Source organism: Balaenoptera ricei, chromosome 20 (assembly GCF_028023285.1).
Source record: "Balaenoptera ricei isolate mBalRic1 chromosome 20, mBalRic1.hap2, whole genome shotgun sequence".
Classification (NCBI taxonomy): Eukaryota; Metazoa; Chordata; class Mammalia; order Artiodactyla; family Balaenopteridae; genus Balaenoptera; species Balaenoptera ricei.
This window is the reverse complement of record NC_082658.1, coordinates 16,193,393-16,212,872: the sequence shown is the minus strand read 5'-3', so window position 1 is coordinate 16,212,872 and position 19,480 is coordinate 16,193,393. Positions and strand designations below refer to the sequence as shown.

At 38.7% G+C, this 19,480-nt stretch overlaps 1 protein-coding gene across 1 annotated transcript in view; it reads left to right on the top strand.

Moving 5' to 3' along the window:
* Nucleotides 1-19,480, top strand: part of EFCAB3 (EF-hand calcium binding domain 3) — a 51,826-nt gene that overhangs the window by 10,478 nt on the left and 21,868 nt on the right. Inside the window, exons 3-4 of the mRNA XM_059908395.1 lie at nt 10,545-10,635; nt 12,990-13,066. Of these exons, the coding sequence (XP_059764378.1) occupies nt 10,545-10,635; nt 12,990-13,066 (168 nt within the window). The remainder of the gene's footprint in view (nt 1-10,544; nt 10,636-12,989; nt 13,067-19,480) is intronic.

Here is a 19,480-nt window from a genome sequence, read left to right as displayed (position 1 = left end):
TGATTTAAGTTTTCACACTCAAATTTCAGATGACTAGACAGTCACTTTTTAGACAGTAACATTTTTCACACAAAAATCTTTTTCCCCAATTCCTATTTCACCATTTCTGTTTTTCTAAGGAATAAAGGTAGATTTCAGTTACCTAGGCACAAACATGAAAATGACACATTTATATGAACAACTTCAAGACCTGCTAATATTTATGTCATTTGATGGTGAACATTCAAAATTCCACTCTGACCTTCAGCTGTGCTTGGGTTGTGGGGTTCTATCTGAGAATTTTAAAAATCACACTCATTAGGAATGTAGAGAAACTCTACTACATATTTAGAAAAAAAAAATACTGTATAAAAATAAATTCTGCTTCTTGTCAGGAACAGATATCTTCCAAGTCACATTCCCAACCAGAGTTGGGCAGAGTGGTGCCCCATACAATATCCAAAAATGGCATAGGATGCCTTTAGCAAACTAATGTCTAGGCAGGGAGAAGAGCCGAGCAATAAAGAAGAAAAGAATGAGAGAATGAGAGAGAGAATGGGGTAGGGGAGGAAGGAGGGAGAAGAAATAAAAGGAGTTTGATCAGTTTTTCTTAATTCTACACATTATGTGTTTTATATTAATATTACTATCTCCCCTCCCATAAAGAAAATATATATACTTTATGTGTACTGCTTTCTGCATGATATGTTGCCCTGTACCACCTTCACAGCCTAAAGTTACCACAGAATTTTCCAGGTTTCCATAACCTGCCACTGACCTTTCCTGGTATTAAAACAGTACATTATTGGCTTTATCTAACCAAACTAAACCAAACCTCGGTAACTGAGCAATTTTTTTTCTGAGAGTTAATCTCCTCACATTTAGAAAACCAAACTACCCCATGTTTTGAGAAAAGAGTTGAGTTAGTACTTTTAAGGTATTTGTTTGGCTGTTGTTTTTCTGGCTGTGGGATGGAGTGGACTGAGGGGAGGAGATTCTACAGTTAATATTATGACATATATTGTACCCACACATTTCACAGGAGAATCCACTAGAAAGAAATACCTGTATCATTAAAAGGTATGTAATTAGTCAACAGTTCATAACCAACGCACTAATGAAAATGAAATGGGTAGCAGAGCATCCTGCTCTTGAGTCAACAGGTTTCCAAAGTTACTTCACTTCCTCACATCCTAAAAGATGATAAATGAATACTCTTGACTTCAATGCTGACTCTATAATGCTTTTCAAAAAAATGTTTTTTGGAGTTTGAGACAGTAAGGCATGAAAAGAAGCAATTTTAATTAAGATGTATATCAGATATAACTAACATTTTCTTCAGTTTCCCACTCATCTAAGGAAAAATTAATATAAAATTACATCCTCCTATTCTACTTTTCATAACTTAAGAAATTTATATAATTTTGATTCTGAATCTTGTCTTTAATCAAAAGGAATGGTGCTTCTACAGAAGTTGATGAAAATCACAGATGATACTAAAGGTGAGTGAAGCCTGATGTGAAGGCATTGTAATGATGGGATTTAATACTTTGACTTATGTTTCTTAATCCCATAGTTATTTTCCCTAATTGTTTTATCAGTTACTACCCTCTATCTACTTGTTGACATGTGTTTGAACACCATTATCTCTCTGATTGTTTTTCTGAGTTCCTTTTGCCTTTATAGTACACATCATGCTGCATCACATGTGATTATTAGGTATTTCATATTGTTTTCCAATGGTTTCAACTGTGATGAATTGTTTTCATCCCTACATTGTAACCTATTTGGTGCAATTTACAGTGCAGTTATACAAAGCAGTTGTTCCTAACTCTGCCACTAAAGAAATTAATTCAACTCATTGGGCTTTAGTGTCCTTATCAATAAAATGAAAAAAGTGAATTAGATGGATGATCTATCAGTTCTCTTTCAGCTTTAAAATTCTAGGACTAACTTTTGTGGCTGAAAGGTCTTCACTGTCAAGAAAGTGAAAAAACAACCCACAGCATAGGAGAAAATATTTGTAAATGATATATCTGTTAAGGATCTAGTATCTAAAACATATAAAGAAAGCTTGTTAACTCAACAAGAAAAAGACAAGTAACCCAATTTTAATAATGGGCAAAAGATCTAAATAGAAATTTCTCAAAAGAAGATATAAAAATGACTAGTAAGCACATAAAAAGATGTTCAACACCATTAATCATTAGAGAAATGAAAATCAAAACCATGAGATATTACTTCACACCCACTAGGATGATTATAATTTGAAAAAGACAGTAACAAATGTTGATAAGGATATGGAGAAATTGGAGTCCTCATGCAGTGCTGGTGGGAATATAAAATGGTGCAGCTGCTGTGGGAAAGAGTTTGGTAGTCCCCAAAATGTGAAACATAGTTACCATATGACCAAGCAATTCCACTCCTAGGGATATACCAAAGAGAAATGAAAACATATGTCCACATAAGAACTTATACAAAAATGTTCATAGCAGCATGATTCATAATAGTCAAAAAGCAAAGACAATCCAAATGTCCATCAAATGATGAATGGATAAACAAAATATGGTATACCCATACAATGGAATATTATTCAGCCATAAAAAGGAATGAAGTACTGATACATGCCACAACATAGATGCACTTTGAAGACATCATGCTAAGAGAAAGAAGCCAGACACAAAAGGCTACAAATTGCAAAATTCTACTTTTATTAAATGTCCAGAATAGGCAAAGTCATACAGTCAAAAGATAGATTAGTGGTTGCCAGGAGATAGCCACTGTGGGAAGGGAGAATGGGGAGTAGAAGCTAATGGGTACAGGGTTTGTTTTTGGGTGATGGGACTGTTCTGGAATTAGATAGTGGTAATGGTTATACAACTTTGTAAATATACTAAAAACCACTGAATTGTACACTTTCAAAAGTGTAAATTTTATGTTATGTGAATTAGATTTTAATTTTTTTTAATTGCAGGACTGACCCAAAAACATATCTGCTAAAAAAAAAAGAAAAGAAAAGCACAAGGACTCAGAATCCATGCCCGTTTGCTTGTCAAGCTCTGTGAGTGGAAATAATAAACAACAGGCTGGCCCCAAACTTAAGTCCTAACCCCAAAGCACCTTCCATCTATCCAGTGCACCAAGCTGTGGAACCCAGCTTATGTCCTGGGACCATCAGCCCTACAGATAAGTATCATACCAGTCCACCAATTCTAAACTACCTAGGATATGCCCACCAGTAAATTAAGTGAATTCAGCCCTTCATCCCATTTGGTTCTGAATAGATGAGTACTGATGTAGCTAAATTATAATACATACCTACTCCCCAGGATAGTTTAGTTCCTTATGTATTCTACCCTATTAATTTTGATGATTTCTGTCACCACTATTCACTCACAGATTATAGAAACCTGAATTTGGGTGAACTTGTCCCACTTCCCTGTCAGCTACTTTAGGGTAGGCATACCATCTTTTTTTTTTTTTTTTTTTGAGGTATAGTTGATTTACAATATTATATTAGTTTCAAGTGCACAGCACAGTGATTCAAATTTGTTATAGATTATACTCCATTTATAGTTATTATAAAGTATTGGCTATATTCCGTGTACTGTATAATGTATCCTTAATTATTTTATACACAGTAGTTTGTACCTCTTAATCCCCTACCCAGACATCTTGTAAGTCTTTTTATTCTCTGTACCTGCAGTTAGTAGGTGTCTGCTGAAGCAATGAAGGGATGCGTGTATCCATTCACTTAACAATCATAGTCTACCGTGTGCCAAGTATTATTGTACATGCTTGGGACAAAGCTCACTACTCTCATGGAGCTTACTTTCTAGTGAAGAGATATACACAATAAACAAATAATAGTATGACAGAGATTACAGAGAAAATAAAGCAAAGAAAATGGGTATAGGGGATACTGTAAGTGGAGGAAGTTAATCAAGAAAAGACTCACTGATAAAGGGCATTTAAGCAAAAAGCTAAGGAGACCAGGGAGCAGAAGTCTGGAGCAAGAGCACTCCACGCAGAGGGAAGAGCACGTGCAAAAGCCCTTATACAAGAGCATGCTCGTAATATTTGAGAAAGAGTAAAGAGGCCACTGTGGCTGAACAGAGTGAGCGAGGGCAATGTAGGAAGAGGTAAGGTCACAGAGGTAGGGGACGGGACCACCACATTGAGCCACATAAGCTATGCACTGTACAAGTCCAGGACTGTGCAATGAGAAGTTCCTTTTGGGGGAAGGGGGTGGTGCAGGTGTGGGAAGTAGCTGATCATATAAACCCTGAAGGCTATTGTAAAGATTGGGGTTTTTTCCTGAGTAACACAGGAAAATGAGGATTTGAACAGAGATAGGACATGATCTGACTTAAGTTTTTAAAGGACTGTCCTGGTGCCTGTGTAGAAGAGACTTGGCAGGGGTGGATACAGCAAGAGCAGAAGCAGGGAGACCAGTTTGGAGGTCTTTGCAGTAATCCAGAGCAGGAAGTAGAGGTGGAGGTGGTGAGAGTGGTTGAGTTACTTATATATTTTGAAGATGGAATCAACAGTATTTCCTGATAGATATCCCAGGGCTGAGAACATAATAGGCACTAAAAATGTACTTATGAAATGGATGAATTGGATTAGATGTAGAACACAAAAGAAGAGGATTGAAGCATATTCCAAGCGTTTTGGCTTCAACAAAGGATGGAGCATAGGCCTGGAAAGATGGAATTATCATTTCCTGAGATGAACAGATGAATGAATAAGAGACTGGTTAAATGCTATTATATTTGTTGAACTAGTGAAGAAACTAAATGAAATCCATATGGATTCAAATATATATAAAGAGGAGATATTAAAAATCCGAGTATTTAGTGATCTGCAGAACATGGGTTAAGCAATCTATTATTATAACTTGCTATTAAGTTGGTGCTAGGAAAATTTTCTGACATTCTGGATTGACTCTCAAGAAAAAATCAACAAGGATGAGCAAGTGGTTGCCACATATTTCTCTATCTTTTCCTCTTATTGCTTCTATATGTGATTTTGTAAGCCCTCTCACATCCTTGCTCTCCCTGACTTGGTTGGGTGGTATGGGAGTAAGGGTTTTTTGCTGTACATTTACATATTTGCTGCTCCAAAAACCATCCATGTTGGTGTACACTAAATTTAAAACTTATAACTAGTTGGTTTGCATGCATAATAACTTAAATGGTATTGCGTAAAGAAGAGTAAGCCTTCTTTTTTAAAATTTATTTATTTATTATTTATTTATTTATTTTTGACTGCACCGGGTCTTATTGCGGCACATGGGATCTTCGTTGTGGCATGCGGACTTCTTAATTGAAGCATGTGGACTCTTAGTTGTGGCATGCAGACTCTTAGTTGCAGCATGCATGCAGGATCTCATTCCCCGACCAGGGATCGAACCCAGGCCCCCTGCGTTGGGAGCGTGGAGTCTTACCCACTGGACCACCAGGGAAGTCCCAGGAGTAAGCCTTCTAATTTCTGCAAATATCTCCATCATTAATCTAAACTAGTCAGGAGGGAGCAAGAGAGGAACTGGGGCTCATCAGGGTTAGGCCAACCCAGAGAATTTTGTCTACCCAGGTTACCAGACTTGAAGTGGGAAATAATAGTCAGTTCCTTCATGCTGCCATACCCTGATGATTTCTGGGTGATGGAGGTTGAGGAAAGCCTAAGAGGAGGGAGAAATGGTGAAGCACAAAATCTCTGCCCCAAAAGGAAGGAACATCTTGCCTTTCCCTAGTCATTCATTGACTACCTATGTTCAATGGCCAGAGCCAATGTTGGGAAAATAGAATATTAAGCTTCTGACCTCAAGGTACTTACACACTTAGTGAAAGCAAAAGAGCCAGGGAGAGAAGTGAAGGGCATCTGCCTGTAAAGCCTGATTCGCCTACAGGGGCAGCATCTCTAAGAGGGAGGTAGCTACTTTTTTTTCCCCCTGAAAAATCCAGTTCCCGTTGGTCTGGTAACTGAAGTAACTGGTGAGATTCTCTTCTCCTTAAGGCTCATATATCTTTAACCATACAGGATGAATTAGACATTACCCTGAAATGTTAGGTTTTCAGAGTCCACAAATTATAAATCACATTGAGACACAACCTTTTCCCATAAAGCTCCTTTCTCCTTTGGTGAACAGTACTACATAGGAAGAAGCCTAATACTAGATGTTCTCCCTCATCTAATAGTCACTTCCTTTTTATTCTTCATAAAATCAGAAGGGAATATGAGCCTAGGCAATTCTTAGATTGATATGGTTGAATTAATTCCTATAGAAAACAGCTATATTTATGCAACATCCCTACTTAAATATCTTCAGAATTCCCCAATGCTAATAAAGCCTAGACTCCCTTAGCTTAACAATCAAGATGTACATGTATCCACAGAAACCATGTTAAGGGCTTCCCTGGTGGTGCAATGGTTGAGAATCTGCCTGCCAATGCAGGGGACATGGGTTTGAGCCCTGGCCGGGGAAGATCCCACATGCCACGGAGCAGCTAAGCCCATGCGCCAGAACTACTGAGCCTGAGCTCTAGAGCCCGCAAGCCACAAGTACTGAGCCCACGTGCCACAACTACCAAAGCCTGCGCACCTAGAGCCCGTGCTCCGCAACAGAGAAGCCACGACAATGAGAAGCCCACTCACCACAACAAAGAGTAGCCCCCGCTCACTGCAACTAGAGAGAGCCCGTGCGCAGCAACGAAGACCCAACACAGCCAATAAATAAATAAATAAATAAGTTTATTTTTTAAAAAAAACATATTAAGTGAGTGACATGCTGGGTATAAGAGACTAGAAAAAATGAGGGGGACTGTGGCAATCAGGAAACCTTGGGTTCCAGTTAAAGGGATGACAGTTTTTCTGCTCCTGCCAATTATTGCTAAGCAGGAATGTGGGCCATGTGTTCTCTGATCTTTGGGCTTTTCAGAAGTCATAAACTGATAACTTTTAAATTACCCATGTTTTCATTTATGAAATTCAAAAAAAATTTTAATGTTACTTAAGCCAAATAAAACTTGTATGGGGATCAAATTTGCAATCTCTGTTCTAATAACCAACCCTAGCCCAAATACCTAATCTTTTTTGCTCCCATTATCTCACTTCATGAAGTCTTGAACAGTTCCTTGTCTCCTAAGCTCCCATGATTACTCTACGTGCTTTTGCTCTTCTTTCACTCTAGACTACTCTTCCCTAGGAGCTACGTGCTACGTGTTAAAATTCTACTTCTCCCTACACACAAAACCTAAAACTCTTAGAAGAAAACATAGGAGAAAAGCTTCATGACATTGGGTTTGGCAATGATTTCTTGGAAATGACACCAAAAGCATAGGCAACAAAGAACACAATCAACAGACTGAAAAGGCAATTTACAGAAAGAAAACATTTGCAAATCACATATCTAATAAGGGATTAATATCCAGAATATATAAAGAACTCCCATAACTCAATAACAACAACAACAACAAATGATAGAAAGTGGGCAAAAGGCTTGAACAGACATGTTTCTACAGTAGATATTACAATAACCAACAAGCTTATAAAAAGACACTCAAAATCACTAATCATTAGGAAAACGCAAATCAAAACCACAATGATATATCACCTCATACCCATCAGGGTGGCTACTATCAAACAGAAAACAACAAGTATTGGTAAGGATGTGGAGAAATTAGAACTCTTATGCACTGTTGGTTGGAATGTAAAATGGTGGCCACTATGGAAAACAATATTTCTTCAAAACATTAAAAATAGAATTACCATGTGATCCAGCAATTCCACTTCTGGTGTATATTCAAAAGATTGAAAGCAGGGTCTTGAAGAGATATTTGTACACCAGTGTGTCACAGCAACATTATTTATGATAGCCAAAAGGTGGAAGCAACCCAAGTGTCCATCAACAGATAAATAAGTAAAATGTGGTACATATAATGCAATATTATTCATCCTTAAAAAGGAAGGAAATTCTGATACATGATACAACATGGATGAACCTTGAGGATACTATGCTAAGTGAAATATTCAAGTCACAAATACTGTATGATTCTACTTATATGAGGTTCCTAGAGTAGTCAAATTCATAGAAACAGAAGGTAGAATGGTGGTCATTAACTTCATTTTAAGTCTTGGTAGCCCCTAACATAGTAGGCCCTAATTAAATATTTGTCTAATTTGTAAATTAAACCTTCCCTTTCTTTCCTCTATATCCCTAGCCAGAATGAAAGGTAATAGACCAAGTTTGGACAGACTAGGGAAAAGTCAAATTATGCACATAATAAATAAAAACCCCAGAGCAGGAATAGAAAATCTCTAGAATTGCAGCTAACAAGTGAAGCCTGAAACAACTTGGGGGGGCTCAAGCTAAGCCTTTGCTGCCAGAGGTATCTGTGCTTAGCCATCATGAAGACTAGAGACACTCCTAACTTCTGTGCTTAGATGATTTAAATACTGTGAGACCTGTCAGATCTTGAAAATTTCTGATTAAAACAATTATAATACTTTCCTTAATTGCTCTTTTAAAATCACTCTTTTCGATAACACTATAGACTAAAACCTGTGAGAGTTTGATTTTTCCCTCTTTCTGGATGTAAACAATGAAATGGTTCCTAATCAGCATTCAACCAAGGGAACTGGGTAAAATTTTTTACTTCAACAACTTTCAATTCACCAATGTTTAACATGAAAATATATTAATACAGAATTTTTTTTAAAACTTCCCCTTCCCCGAAATCCAATCAGTGTCAAAATATTCTGATTCTGTAACTCATACCCACACATACCCTGAGGGTGCCGAATGAACCACATTGAAATCACAGTTACTCTAAAGCTGGAAGGAGCTTGTGGGTCATTCTTACCTGGACCTGAGCCTGAGAAGTGAATGAGGTCACAGTTGTGTGATGGAACAAACCCTTTATTGGATTCTTGATCTGACTGAAGCCCAGAAGTTGTAAAGTAGCACCACTTAGAAGTAGGTAAATATCCAGATTTTGTAGGAATCTACAAGGAGTCCTTTTTTTTTTAATCTATCATCTCAGTGAGAGATTGAAGGTACTTTTTTAAAGTAATGATTATTTTGAGCCATGAGGATGATTTCACAGCACCTTTCAACTGCCTACATTGTTGAGCCTCTCCGGAGTTCCCAGCTCTGTGGTAGGTTTCCAGATTTTGAGCACATGTAATTGAGTTGTTTAGAAGCAACAGTTTTCCAGAGTCTGAGGTAAAGACTTAGGAAAATTGACTGAACTCTAACCAAACATTCAGAGACTTTTTCTTCATGGTTTAATAGTGTATGATTGTCTGCTGTTCCTAAGTCAGCAACCCAGTTTTCTTGTCAGTGAACTACTTAATACACTCTATATATTAAAAAGATAATTAGAGGACTTCCCTCGTGGCACAGTGGTTAAGAACCCACCTGCCAGTGCAGGAGACACGGGTTCGAGCCCTAGGCCGGGAAGATCCCACATGCTGCAGAGCAACTAAGCCCGTGTGCCACAACTACTGAGCCTGTGCTCTAGAGCCCGTGAGCCACAACTACTGAGCCCACGTGCCATAACTACTGAGCCCACGTGCCATAACTACTGAGCCCATGCGCCACAACTACTGAGCCTGCGCTCTAGAGCCCACGAGCCACAACTACTGAGCTCGCGCACCATAACTACTGAGCCAGTGCGCCACAACTGCTTAAGCCCATGTGCTTAGAGCCTGTGCTCCACAACAAAGAGAAGCCACCACCATGAGAAGCCCGCGCACCGCAACAAAGAGTAGCCCCCGCTCGCCGCAACTAGAGAAAGCCCGCGTGCAGCAACGAAGACCCAATGCAGCCAAAAATAAATAAATATATATAAATAAATAAATTTATATTAAAAAAGATAATTAGAGAGATAAGACCAACAATAAAAGGGAGAAGCCCTACCAACCCAGCTTCTGGTCCATAGGTTCTGATTCTTAAACTATGTAGAAGTAGAAAGGAAGGACTAGGGAGTCCTTAGTGGTTAATAGTCCATTCAGGGAGATTTAAGGTAGCAAAACAGCATTATATCCCACCCCTATTCTTATTTTTAAAAAAGACCAGTGGGTTCATAAGAACTGATAGGGCAGGGGTGGACCTCCCAGAAGGAAACCCTGGGAAAATCTACTTACTACCAGGCAGCTATCCAAGATATAAACAATTAGGTAAATATTTTGCAAATGCTATAACATTTTATTCTCTGTCAATTATGAGATGAAAAACACTTTTTAAAAATAAATTTTGTCTTTAAATAACTTTTTCTACATATTTGCAGAATGCTTTACCATTTATTTTTATATAGGATCAGAATGATCTATTTGCAGGAGGAGCAATGGCAAGAAGTTTCGCTTAGAGATCTTGGGATAGTAAAGGGACCCGCCCACATGGCCTTCTAACTTTGCACATACCTCTAACTTGCATTTGCACATATTTCCATTCCATGAGGCCCTGCACTTCAAACTCCAGGTCTCAGAGCTGGGAAAGTTGTAAAAGAATATAAACAAATTAATCTGTCATTTGATCCTTAACTGTATCTTCTGAATTCCAGACAGAGTTACTGGCCACATGGCAGTTTCTGATATTAAAGCAAAACTTAAACTGAATCCTTCAACAAAAGTACCCAACTTCCATGGCAAGAGGTAAGTAATGAATTTATTAAGGTGATCAATATATTAAGATAAAGAATTATTAAGGTGATGAATATATTAAATACTCATAAAGGCTATAATGAAACAAGTTAGAATGTTCTTCAAATATCTATTGTGTGATAAAGTTAATTATAAAACAAAACATCTGAATTGAAGATAAAGATTTTTTTATGAAAAGAAAGATATATATATATACTTTTTGATTAGAGAAACAAAGAGCTCTCCTTCCTATTCTCCCAAATGAGAGGCTATTTTTGTGTGAGGGGACAGAATACCCCAGATGAAGAAGGTTGTCAGAAGGCTAAAGGAGTTGTCAGTTACACATTAAGACATTTCAAGTGCCAGTTTAAAGGAGAATAAACTTAGAGGATCATAAACCCCTAAGCGTCAGAATATAGAGAAAGAGTATGTAGCTCAAAAATGGCCAGTAAAATGAAATCTGATAAATTAGCTATGACTAACCTTGAGCTAAAATTGGGAAGGGAGGTTTGCCTGTGACATTAACAATAGCTTTTTCTCAATCTGATAACTACAAATTCCAATAAATAGTAGCCACTAATGACTGAAAATGAAAGCCTGATGTAAATTTTATCAGATCATAAGAAGAAAAGCCTCTCTCTTCTCTCACAATTATCCATTTTCTTTGCCACTTTGAGAGTATTTCTCCTAGTGTCCTTGACTATGCCATTCTACAGGAATATATTACGGACTTTTTTATCAGGTTGTGGGTAAGACAACCTTATAGCAGCCAAATCCCTTGATCTCATTGTTCCCTTACCCTTCATCACGAACTATCTTTTGAAGTAGTGACTTCCTTGTCACTGAAAGTAGTCAAGCAAAGACTAGATAATACCACATGTAGAGGGAATTCCTACATGAGATGAGAGGCTAGACTGGGTTCATTCCAAATCTAAAGTTCTCTGAACCTTTGAAACACTGTAAAATAAAAAAACTATTCCCATGTTTGATCCAAGATAAGATTTGAAATTCTGCCAGGAGTATGATTTTTTAAACGTAGCTAATAAAGAACTTACATTGCCTGGGCTTCTACTTTCTTCTTGCTTCTTGAGAACTTCATATTTCTCCATCCACTGTATCTTTTATATCATGAAAAAGAAATCTGTTTATATTTAAAAATACAACAAATATAAAATAACCAATCTGAGTAAAGGCATCAAGTTGGTAATGAAAAGCAAACACTAGAAGATATCAATGTTAGTAAAAGCTGAGAAAAATAAGACTAATTAGATCAAATTCCGTGTCAGAAAAATTGAGAATGGTGCATTTCACCTCCTATTTTACCAGGTCCTCTTTAAAAATGGGCTGAATCTAGTAGACACTGTAGAGGATACTAAATTCATAAACTATAATTTTTTTATTTAACTACCATGTTTAGTATTTCTTATAGTTTTACTTTTTTAATTGCTCCTTGTAAAAGCACAAAAACTAAGAGATGACATTTCTTAAAACTTTTAGTTCTACTAGTATCAAAACTAAATGTATTTTAAATAAAATTAATCCATAAAATTACATCATTATAAATTTACTATTAAATTACCATATTATAAGTAAACCCAGTTTTGCATAATACATTTTTATGTTCCTAAACTAAAAAATTGCTGCAGATATATACAAAATATCCCCAAAGTATTAATATTTTCCTCTTTTTCCAGATTTTACTTTCCTGAGGAAATAAAAGGTCACCTAGGGTTCCAAACTTTCCAGAACTTTTCTCTCTTGATGAGAGATAGATAGATATGGTTGATATAGAGACATCGAGACAGAGAGAGAGAGAGAGGGAGAGAGAGAGAAAGAGATCGATCTACCGCTCTCTCTCTCTCTCATATGCAGGTAAAAATACGATTTGGCAAAGTTGTAAAATAAATGTGAATACAAAATTTCACTATAAGTATATTCACCATAAGATTATTTAAACTAGTTAAAAATTTGAAACAACTTATATTTCTAACAATAGGAATAGTGTGAGGCTTATTATCTTCAACTTTGGCAACAAATAAACCTGGATTTGAATCCCAGGGCTTCCAGTTATTAGCTGTGTGACTCAGGAAAAGTTATTTAATCCCTCTGAGCCTCAGTTTCCTCTTTTGTAACATAGGAGAAATCAGATTTTTTAACGGGGTAAGGTTGATGGGCAAGTATAGGGGAGAGGTGGACCTCTGTGGCCAACATCACTGTCCATCCTGTAGCTATTGGCAATTGACAGTAACAGGGCCCTTAGGTGGTGTGACTCTGGATGTATTTTGATGCTTACAGTCACTCCAGTCAGCAGAAACTGATGAAGGGAACTAATATTTACTGGTTTCAATAAGTATCTCTTTTCTCAGGGATAAAGATTTACCAGGACCACTGCCAAGCCAATTACAGCACAAAGAAAGGAAGTTGAGCCCTTCACAAATGCGAGGTAATGAGACCCATCCCAAAATGAAAGCATAAACAAAAGCCCCTTAATATATCTGATCATTTTTTTTCTCTAAGGGAGATCTGGGATTTCAAGGGTTGTCTACAGAACTCTGTTATTTAAAAGCAAAAAAAATCTATATTTTATGATAACAATGTCTAATTTGTGGGAAGGAAGGTGGATTAGTTTTTTTAATATTTATTTATTTATTTATTGGCTGTGCCAAGTCTTAGTTGCGGCACGTGGGATCTTCATTGCGGCAGGCGGGATCTTTAGTTGCAGCATGTGGGATCTTTAGTTGTGGCATGCAGACTTCTTAGTTGCAGCATGAGGACCCTTAGTTGCCACATGCATGCGGGAACTAGTTCTCCGACCAGGGATCGAACCTGGGCCCCCTGCATTGGGAGCGTGGAGTCTTACCCACTGGACCACCAGGGAAGTCCTGGGGGATTACTTTCAAATAGACATCTTCAAGAATTTAGACAGTCCTGGCCAAATATTTTTATTCAAAGGAGAACTTGTGGTGTGGAGAAGAAAAAATACAAGGTCAAATAGAAATTAAGTAACAAAGCAGTATCAACACAACTAAAGTCCCAGGATTTCTCATAGAAAAAAATTATAATGATAAAATGAGCTACCCTCGCTACAGTTCATTCATCCAAACAACAAATACTTACTTAAAGCCAACAGTGTACTAGGCAAAACACAGGTCAGACATGTTCCCTGCCCTAATAGGAAGTCTTACAGGGAAGACAGTTAAACCATGAATTTGTTGATTGAACCATTTAAATTACAACATGACACAAGTTATGATAGGGAAAGTATAGAGATAAAGGAGCATAAAAGAAAGTGTCCTAACTTAGTCTCAGTAAGGATAGGAGGGAAGTCCCAGAGAAGGCTAAATAATGAGTAAATCAGACAAAGAGCACAGAAGGGAGTGTTCTGGGTAGAAAGAGTGGAATCTGCAAAGGCCCAGAGAAAAGGGAAAACATGACACACTAGAAAAACTAAAAAAAAAAATCAAGCATGGCTGTGTTTGGGTTCTGAGAAGGTTAATGCTTCACCCCTCCAAGTCTGGAACCAACTAAGAAATTCCTCCAAGAGACAGGAATCAAAAAAACACCTTTATTGCTGGGAAAGCTGGTTTGGGAACCACAAAAGATTGTCAGGATCAGCACTTCATTTTTCACTGTAAAACTGAACTAAATGCCTTGATAATAACAATTTATGGCTTTATAAAACTTCAAGGTTTCTGAAGTACATTAATATACATTAGTGCTTTAAGGGTACCCACTATTTGTTTTAATCAGGTATTGTTATACATACAGACATAGAAACAACTGTCCTGGAAGAAGTATTTTATTCTCAGAGATCCCTAAAAATAAGAGACACAGCACACCATGAAGAGGCAAACAGGGAAGCACCAGAGTCAGTCAAAAGGCAAAGGGCAGAGGGAAGTGGGCAAGAGCCTTAGTTTGGTTTCTGCAGGAAGGAATAGACAAGGCAGGATAAGCAGGTTTAGGATTGGCTAGTTAAATTATTTCAGTGAGCTGTGGGTTTCAGGGCTGTCCCTAGTTGTCTGATACCTGGCCCTGCAGTGATTAGGACAGAGGAACAGTAGCCCAGAGTTTAAGAGCCTAAGATAGTTGGTGACTGGGGATATGGTCTCTGGATTGGTTGGTTTGTATATGAAGAACATGCTCACAGGCAAGTCTTTTACTATCTCTAGGAACTGGCTAGTTATGGGAGGGGCAGGCCCTCCAGGATCAGCAAGGCCCCAGATATCAAAGCATCAAATACAGAAACTAGAAAATATGGTTGTCATGAGGATTAAGCACTATGAGAGGTTAATTTGTTCATTTTACAAATATTTATTGAACACCTCCAAATCCCCAGCATCTGCTACCATCCTCACTCTCAGTTGATACCCTTGCTTCCTACCCCTTTATAATCAGAGAATTCTGATTCTGCAATCAGAATAGAACTTCCACAGACTCCCACTTCCATATCTACCCCCACCAGCATCTGTACCCACAAACTCTGCCCTCCTCCCTCTTCCACAAATGAACTTTATACTTTTATCTAAAGTAATCCTTCCATTGTGGACTAGATCACATCTCCTCTCTCAAATTCAAAGATATGACCAAAGAAACTGTGTCCCCCGCTTCAACACCAATTTTTTTCACTCTCTATTATATCATTCCTATTATCATACAAATTTACTATTATTTCCCCTAAGAAATATACTGTGACCTCATTTCCTCCTCCAGCTACTACACAATTTCTTTGCTCCTCTTTGCAGAAAAATTCCCCGAAAGAGGTGTCTATACTCATTGTCTCCAAAACTATTTTTCCCATTCCTAGATATTTACACATTCTTGTTTTCTTCCTACCTCACTGGTCACTCCTCAGTCTCTTTTGCTAGTTTCTCCCTTTCTCCTGATTCCTCTTAATGTTAGACCACCCCAGAGCTCAGTCCTTGATCCTCTTCTCTTCTTCATCCCACTCACACATGTGGTGATCTCATCTAGTCTTAGGCTTTAAATACCTATATGCCAACAATTCCCAAATGTATATGTCCAGCCAGGTCTCTCTCCCCAGCTCCAGACTCATATCTAACTGCCTACCTGACATCTCCAATTGTATGTCTAATAGACACCTCAAACTCAACATGTCAAAAACTGAACTCCTGGGAAATTCCCTGGCAGTCCAGTGGTTAGGACTCCACGCTGCTGCTGCCAGGGGCCCAGGTTCAGGGAACTAAGATTCTGCAAGCCACATGGCGTGGCCAAAAAAAAAAAAACTGAACTCCTAATATGTTCCTCTTACTCTTTTTTTTTTATTGTAGTAAAGTATACATAACATAAAAATTACAATTTTAACCATTTTTAAGAGTTCACACAGATCAGTGGCATTAAATATGTTCACATTGTCCTCTAACCATCACTACCATCCACCTCCAGAACTTTTTCATCATCCCAAACTGAACCTCCAGACCCATTAACCAGTAACTCCCCATCCTCTCCTCCCCTCAGCCTCTTCTAAAATTTGACCTACCCATAGCTTTCCCCATCTCAGATAATGGTATTTCATCCTTCCACTTGTTCTGGAAAAACTCTGGAGTCATCCTTGACTCTTCGTTCTCACCCTACCTCTAAATCCATCAGGAGGGACTTCTCTGGTGGCACAGTGGTTAACAATCCGCCTGCCAACTCAGGGGACACAGGTTCGAGCCGTGGTCAGGGAAGATCCCACATGCTGTGGAGCAACTAAGCCCGTGCGCCACAACTACTGAGACTGCGCTCTAGAGCCTGCAAGCCACAACTACTGAGCCCGCGTGCCACAATTACTGAAGCCCACATGCCTAGAGCCCGTGCTCCACAGCAAGAGAAGCCACCAGAATGAGAAGCCCGCCCACCACAACGAAGAGTAGCCCCCTCTCGCAGCAACTAGAGAAAGCCTGCGTGCAGCAACAAAGACCCAATGCAGCCAAAAATAAAAATAAATAAATAAATAGATAAATGAAGAAATGTGTATTTTAAAAAATAAATAAATAAAATAAATCCATCAGGAAATCTCATTGGCTCTACCTTTAAAATATATCGAGATTTATACGACCTCTACTGCTACAACCCTGGTCTAAAGCACTGTTATTGCTCACCCACGATAGCCTCCTACCTGAGGCTAGTCTCCCTGCTTCTACCCAAATCCTTACAAAAGTCTGTTCTAACAATAGCCACAGTGATCCTGTTAAAATATGTCAGGTCGGGGAGAGGGAGGCGCTGACCTATGTAACTCTGAAAACGACATTTTGACTAGAAACTGTAAGACTGAACACAAAAGGAGCTATACATAAACAACACACAATATACTCTAATTAGTAAAGTTGTTTCTCATAGGGGTATAGATTAACAATTCTGAAACTGTTGTACATGTATACGACGATTGAATAAATAAGTGACTCAATGGTGGATGGTGGGAGCCAGGTTTCTCTCTGTTGGAGTAGGAAGTTTCAGATAAACAAGGGGAGAAGGCTAAAGTGAAGCAGTGGAACTGGATTAGAGTGAGACATCAGTGTGAACTCATGTTTAACTTAATATGGATGCAGATGGTAGATCAAGAAATAATATGATATGTGTGTATACATGGGTTAGTATATGTGCATATATTTCCTAGCTCTGTTTGCTGAGAGGACTTAAAAGCACTGACACCCCCAGATCTTGACTTCCAATGTCAGTCTCCTATCAAAGAATCAGAGTTCCTTGGATAAATGGCTGATTCTAGGGCTTTGGCAGAGAATATACAAAATGAACCTGGAATATTTTGCAGTGCCAGAAAGTAAGGAGATGCTCAAAATACAAAAGGACAAGAGCATGTCAAAGACATACAGAAATGAACCTGAAAGAGCTCACAACAGCCAAAGCTGGAATAATTTGAACAACAAAAATAAATAGAATAGTATTGGATTATAACTCAAAGTATAAAATAAATATCGATAAGTCCCTAGTGATAGAAATAAATGATTAAATTTTTTTTTTTTTTTTGGCTGTGTTGGGTCTTCGTTGCTGCATGCGGGCTTTCTCCAATTGTATCAAGCAGGGGCTACTATTTGTTGCGGTGCACGGGCTTTTCATTGCGGTGGCTTCTCTTGTTGTGGAGCTTGGGCTCTAGGCGCACGGGCTTCAGTAGTTGTGGCACGTAGGCTCAGTAATTGTGGAGCACGGGCTTAGCTGCTCCATGGCATGTGGGATCTTCCTGGACCAGGGCTCGAACCCGTGTGCCCTGCATTGGCAGGCGGATTCTTAACCACTGCGCCACCAGGGAAGTCCCATGATTGAATTTTTTAAAAGAAGAAGAGACAAATCTCTCTTACAAGAGAATTCCAAATAATGTATGTAGATATTACCTCTTTCAGGAGGTAGAGCTTAATTCCCCATTCCCCTGAGCCCTCTGTCCCTTGAGTCTGGACTACCCTTAGCAACTTGCTTCCAAAGAGTAGAATATGAAAAAGGAAGGAAGGAAGTTCACAGTGGAAAAATCTGACAAACACTACCTCAGCCAGTTAATCAAGGTTGCCATCACCAGTGATAAGTCATGTTGATAGCCTTAATATAATGATGATAACACCACTTCAGTTCTGTGGTCTTCCTCCCCAAAACCCATAATCTCAGGCTAACCATGAGAAGAACATCAGAAAAACCCAAATTGAAGGACTTCTACAAAGTACCTGAACAACACTCCTCAAAACTGACAAGGGCGGGACTTCCCTGGTGGCGCAGTGGCTAAGCATCCTCCTGCCAATGCAGGGAACACAGGTTAGATCCCTGGTCTGGAAAGATCCCACATGCCATGGAGCAACTAAGCCCGCAAGCCATAACTACTGAGCCCGCGCACCACTACTACTGAAGCCCACGCGCCTAGAGCCCGTGCTCCGCAACAAGAGAAGCCACCACAATGAGAAGCCCGCACACCTCAAGGAAGAGTAGGCCCTGTTCGCTGCAACTAGAGAAAGCACGCGCGCAGCAACGAAGACCCAACGCAGCCAAAAAACCCCCAAAAAACAAACAAAAACTAGTAAGGGTATCAGAAAAAAAGGAAAGTCAGATAAACTGTTATACAGAAGAGGTTAAAAAAACATGATGACTAATTGTAATATGGTGTCCTGGATGGGATCTTGGACAGAAAAAGGGTGTAGGGAATACAGTAAAATCCGAATAATGTCTGCCGTTTAGTTAATAGTACTACACCAATGTTGGCTTCTTTGATGTGACAAATGTACCTTAGTAATGTAAAATGTTAATGTTATGGGAAACTGGGTGAGGGAACTCTCTGTTCTATCTTTGCAACTACATCTAAAACCAATCTGAAATAAAATTTAAAATAAAATTTAAAACATAACCACGCACATATTACCTCTCTGACCTCTCCTACTCCTTTCCTCTTGCTCACTCTGCTCCAGCCACGCTAGCATCCTTGCTGTTCCTGGAGTATGCCGGGCCCATTCCCCTTACGGCCTTTGTGCTCTAGCTCTTCCCTCTGCCTAGTCCTCTCTTCTTCCAGATATCCACTCTCTCACCTTTCAAGTTTTTGCTCAAATCTTACATTTTAATACAAGCAACCTATCCTTCAATTCCTAGAAATCCCAACCCCCCCCAACCCTGTATTACTTTTTCTCTTTTTCCATAGCACTTACCACCTTCTAACCTTCTAACATGCTCTCTGTCTTACCTATTTATTACATTTATATAAGGGCAGAATTTTTGTCTGTTTAGTGCACTAATGTATCCTAGGCACTTACAGCAGCACCTGGCACATACAAGGCGTGCAATAAAAATTTGTTGATTAAGCTGCATGAATGCCTACTACATAGCCAGAAATACTGGGAGAAAAAAAGAAACACGTCAGAGATAGTTCCAG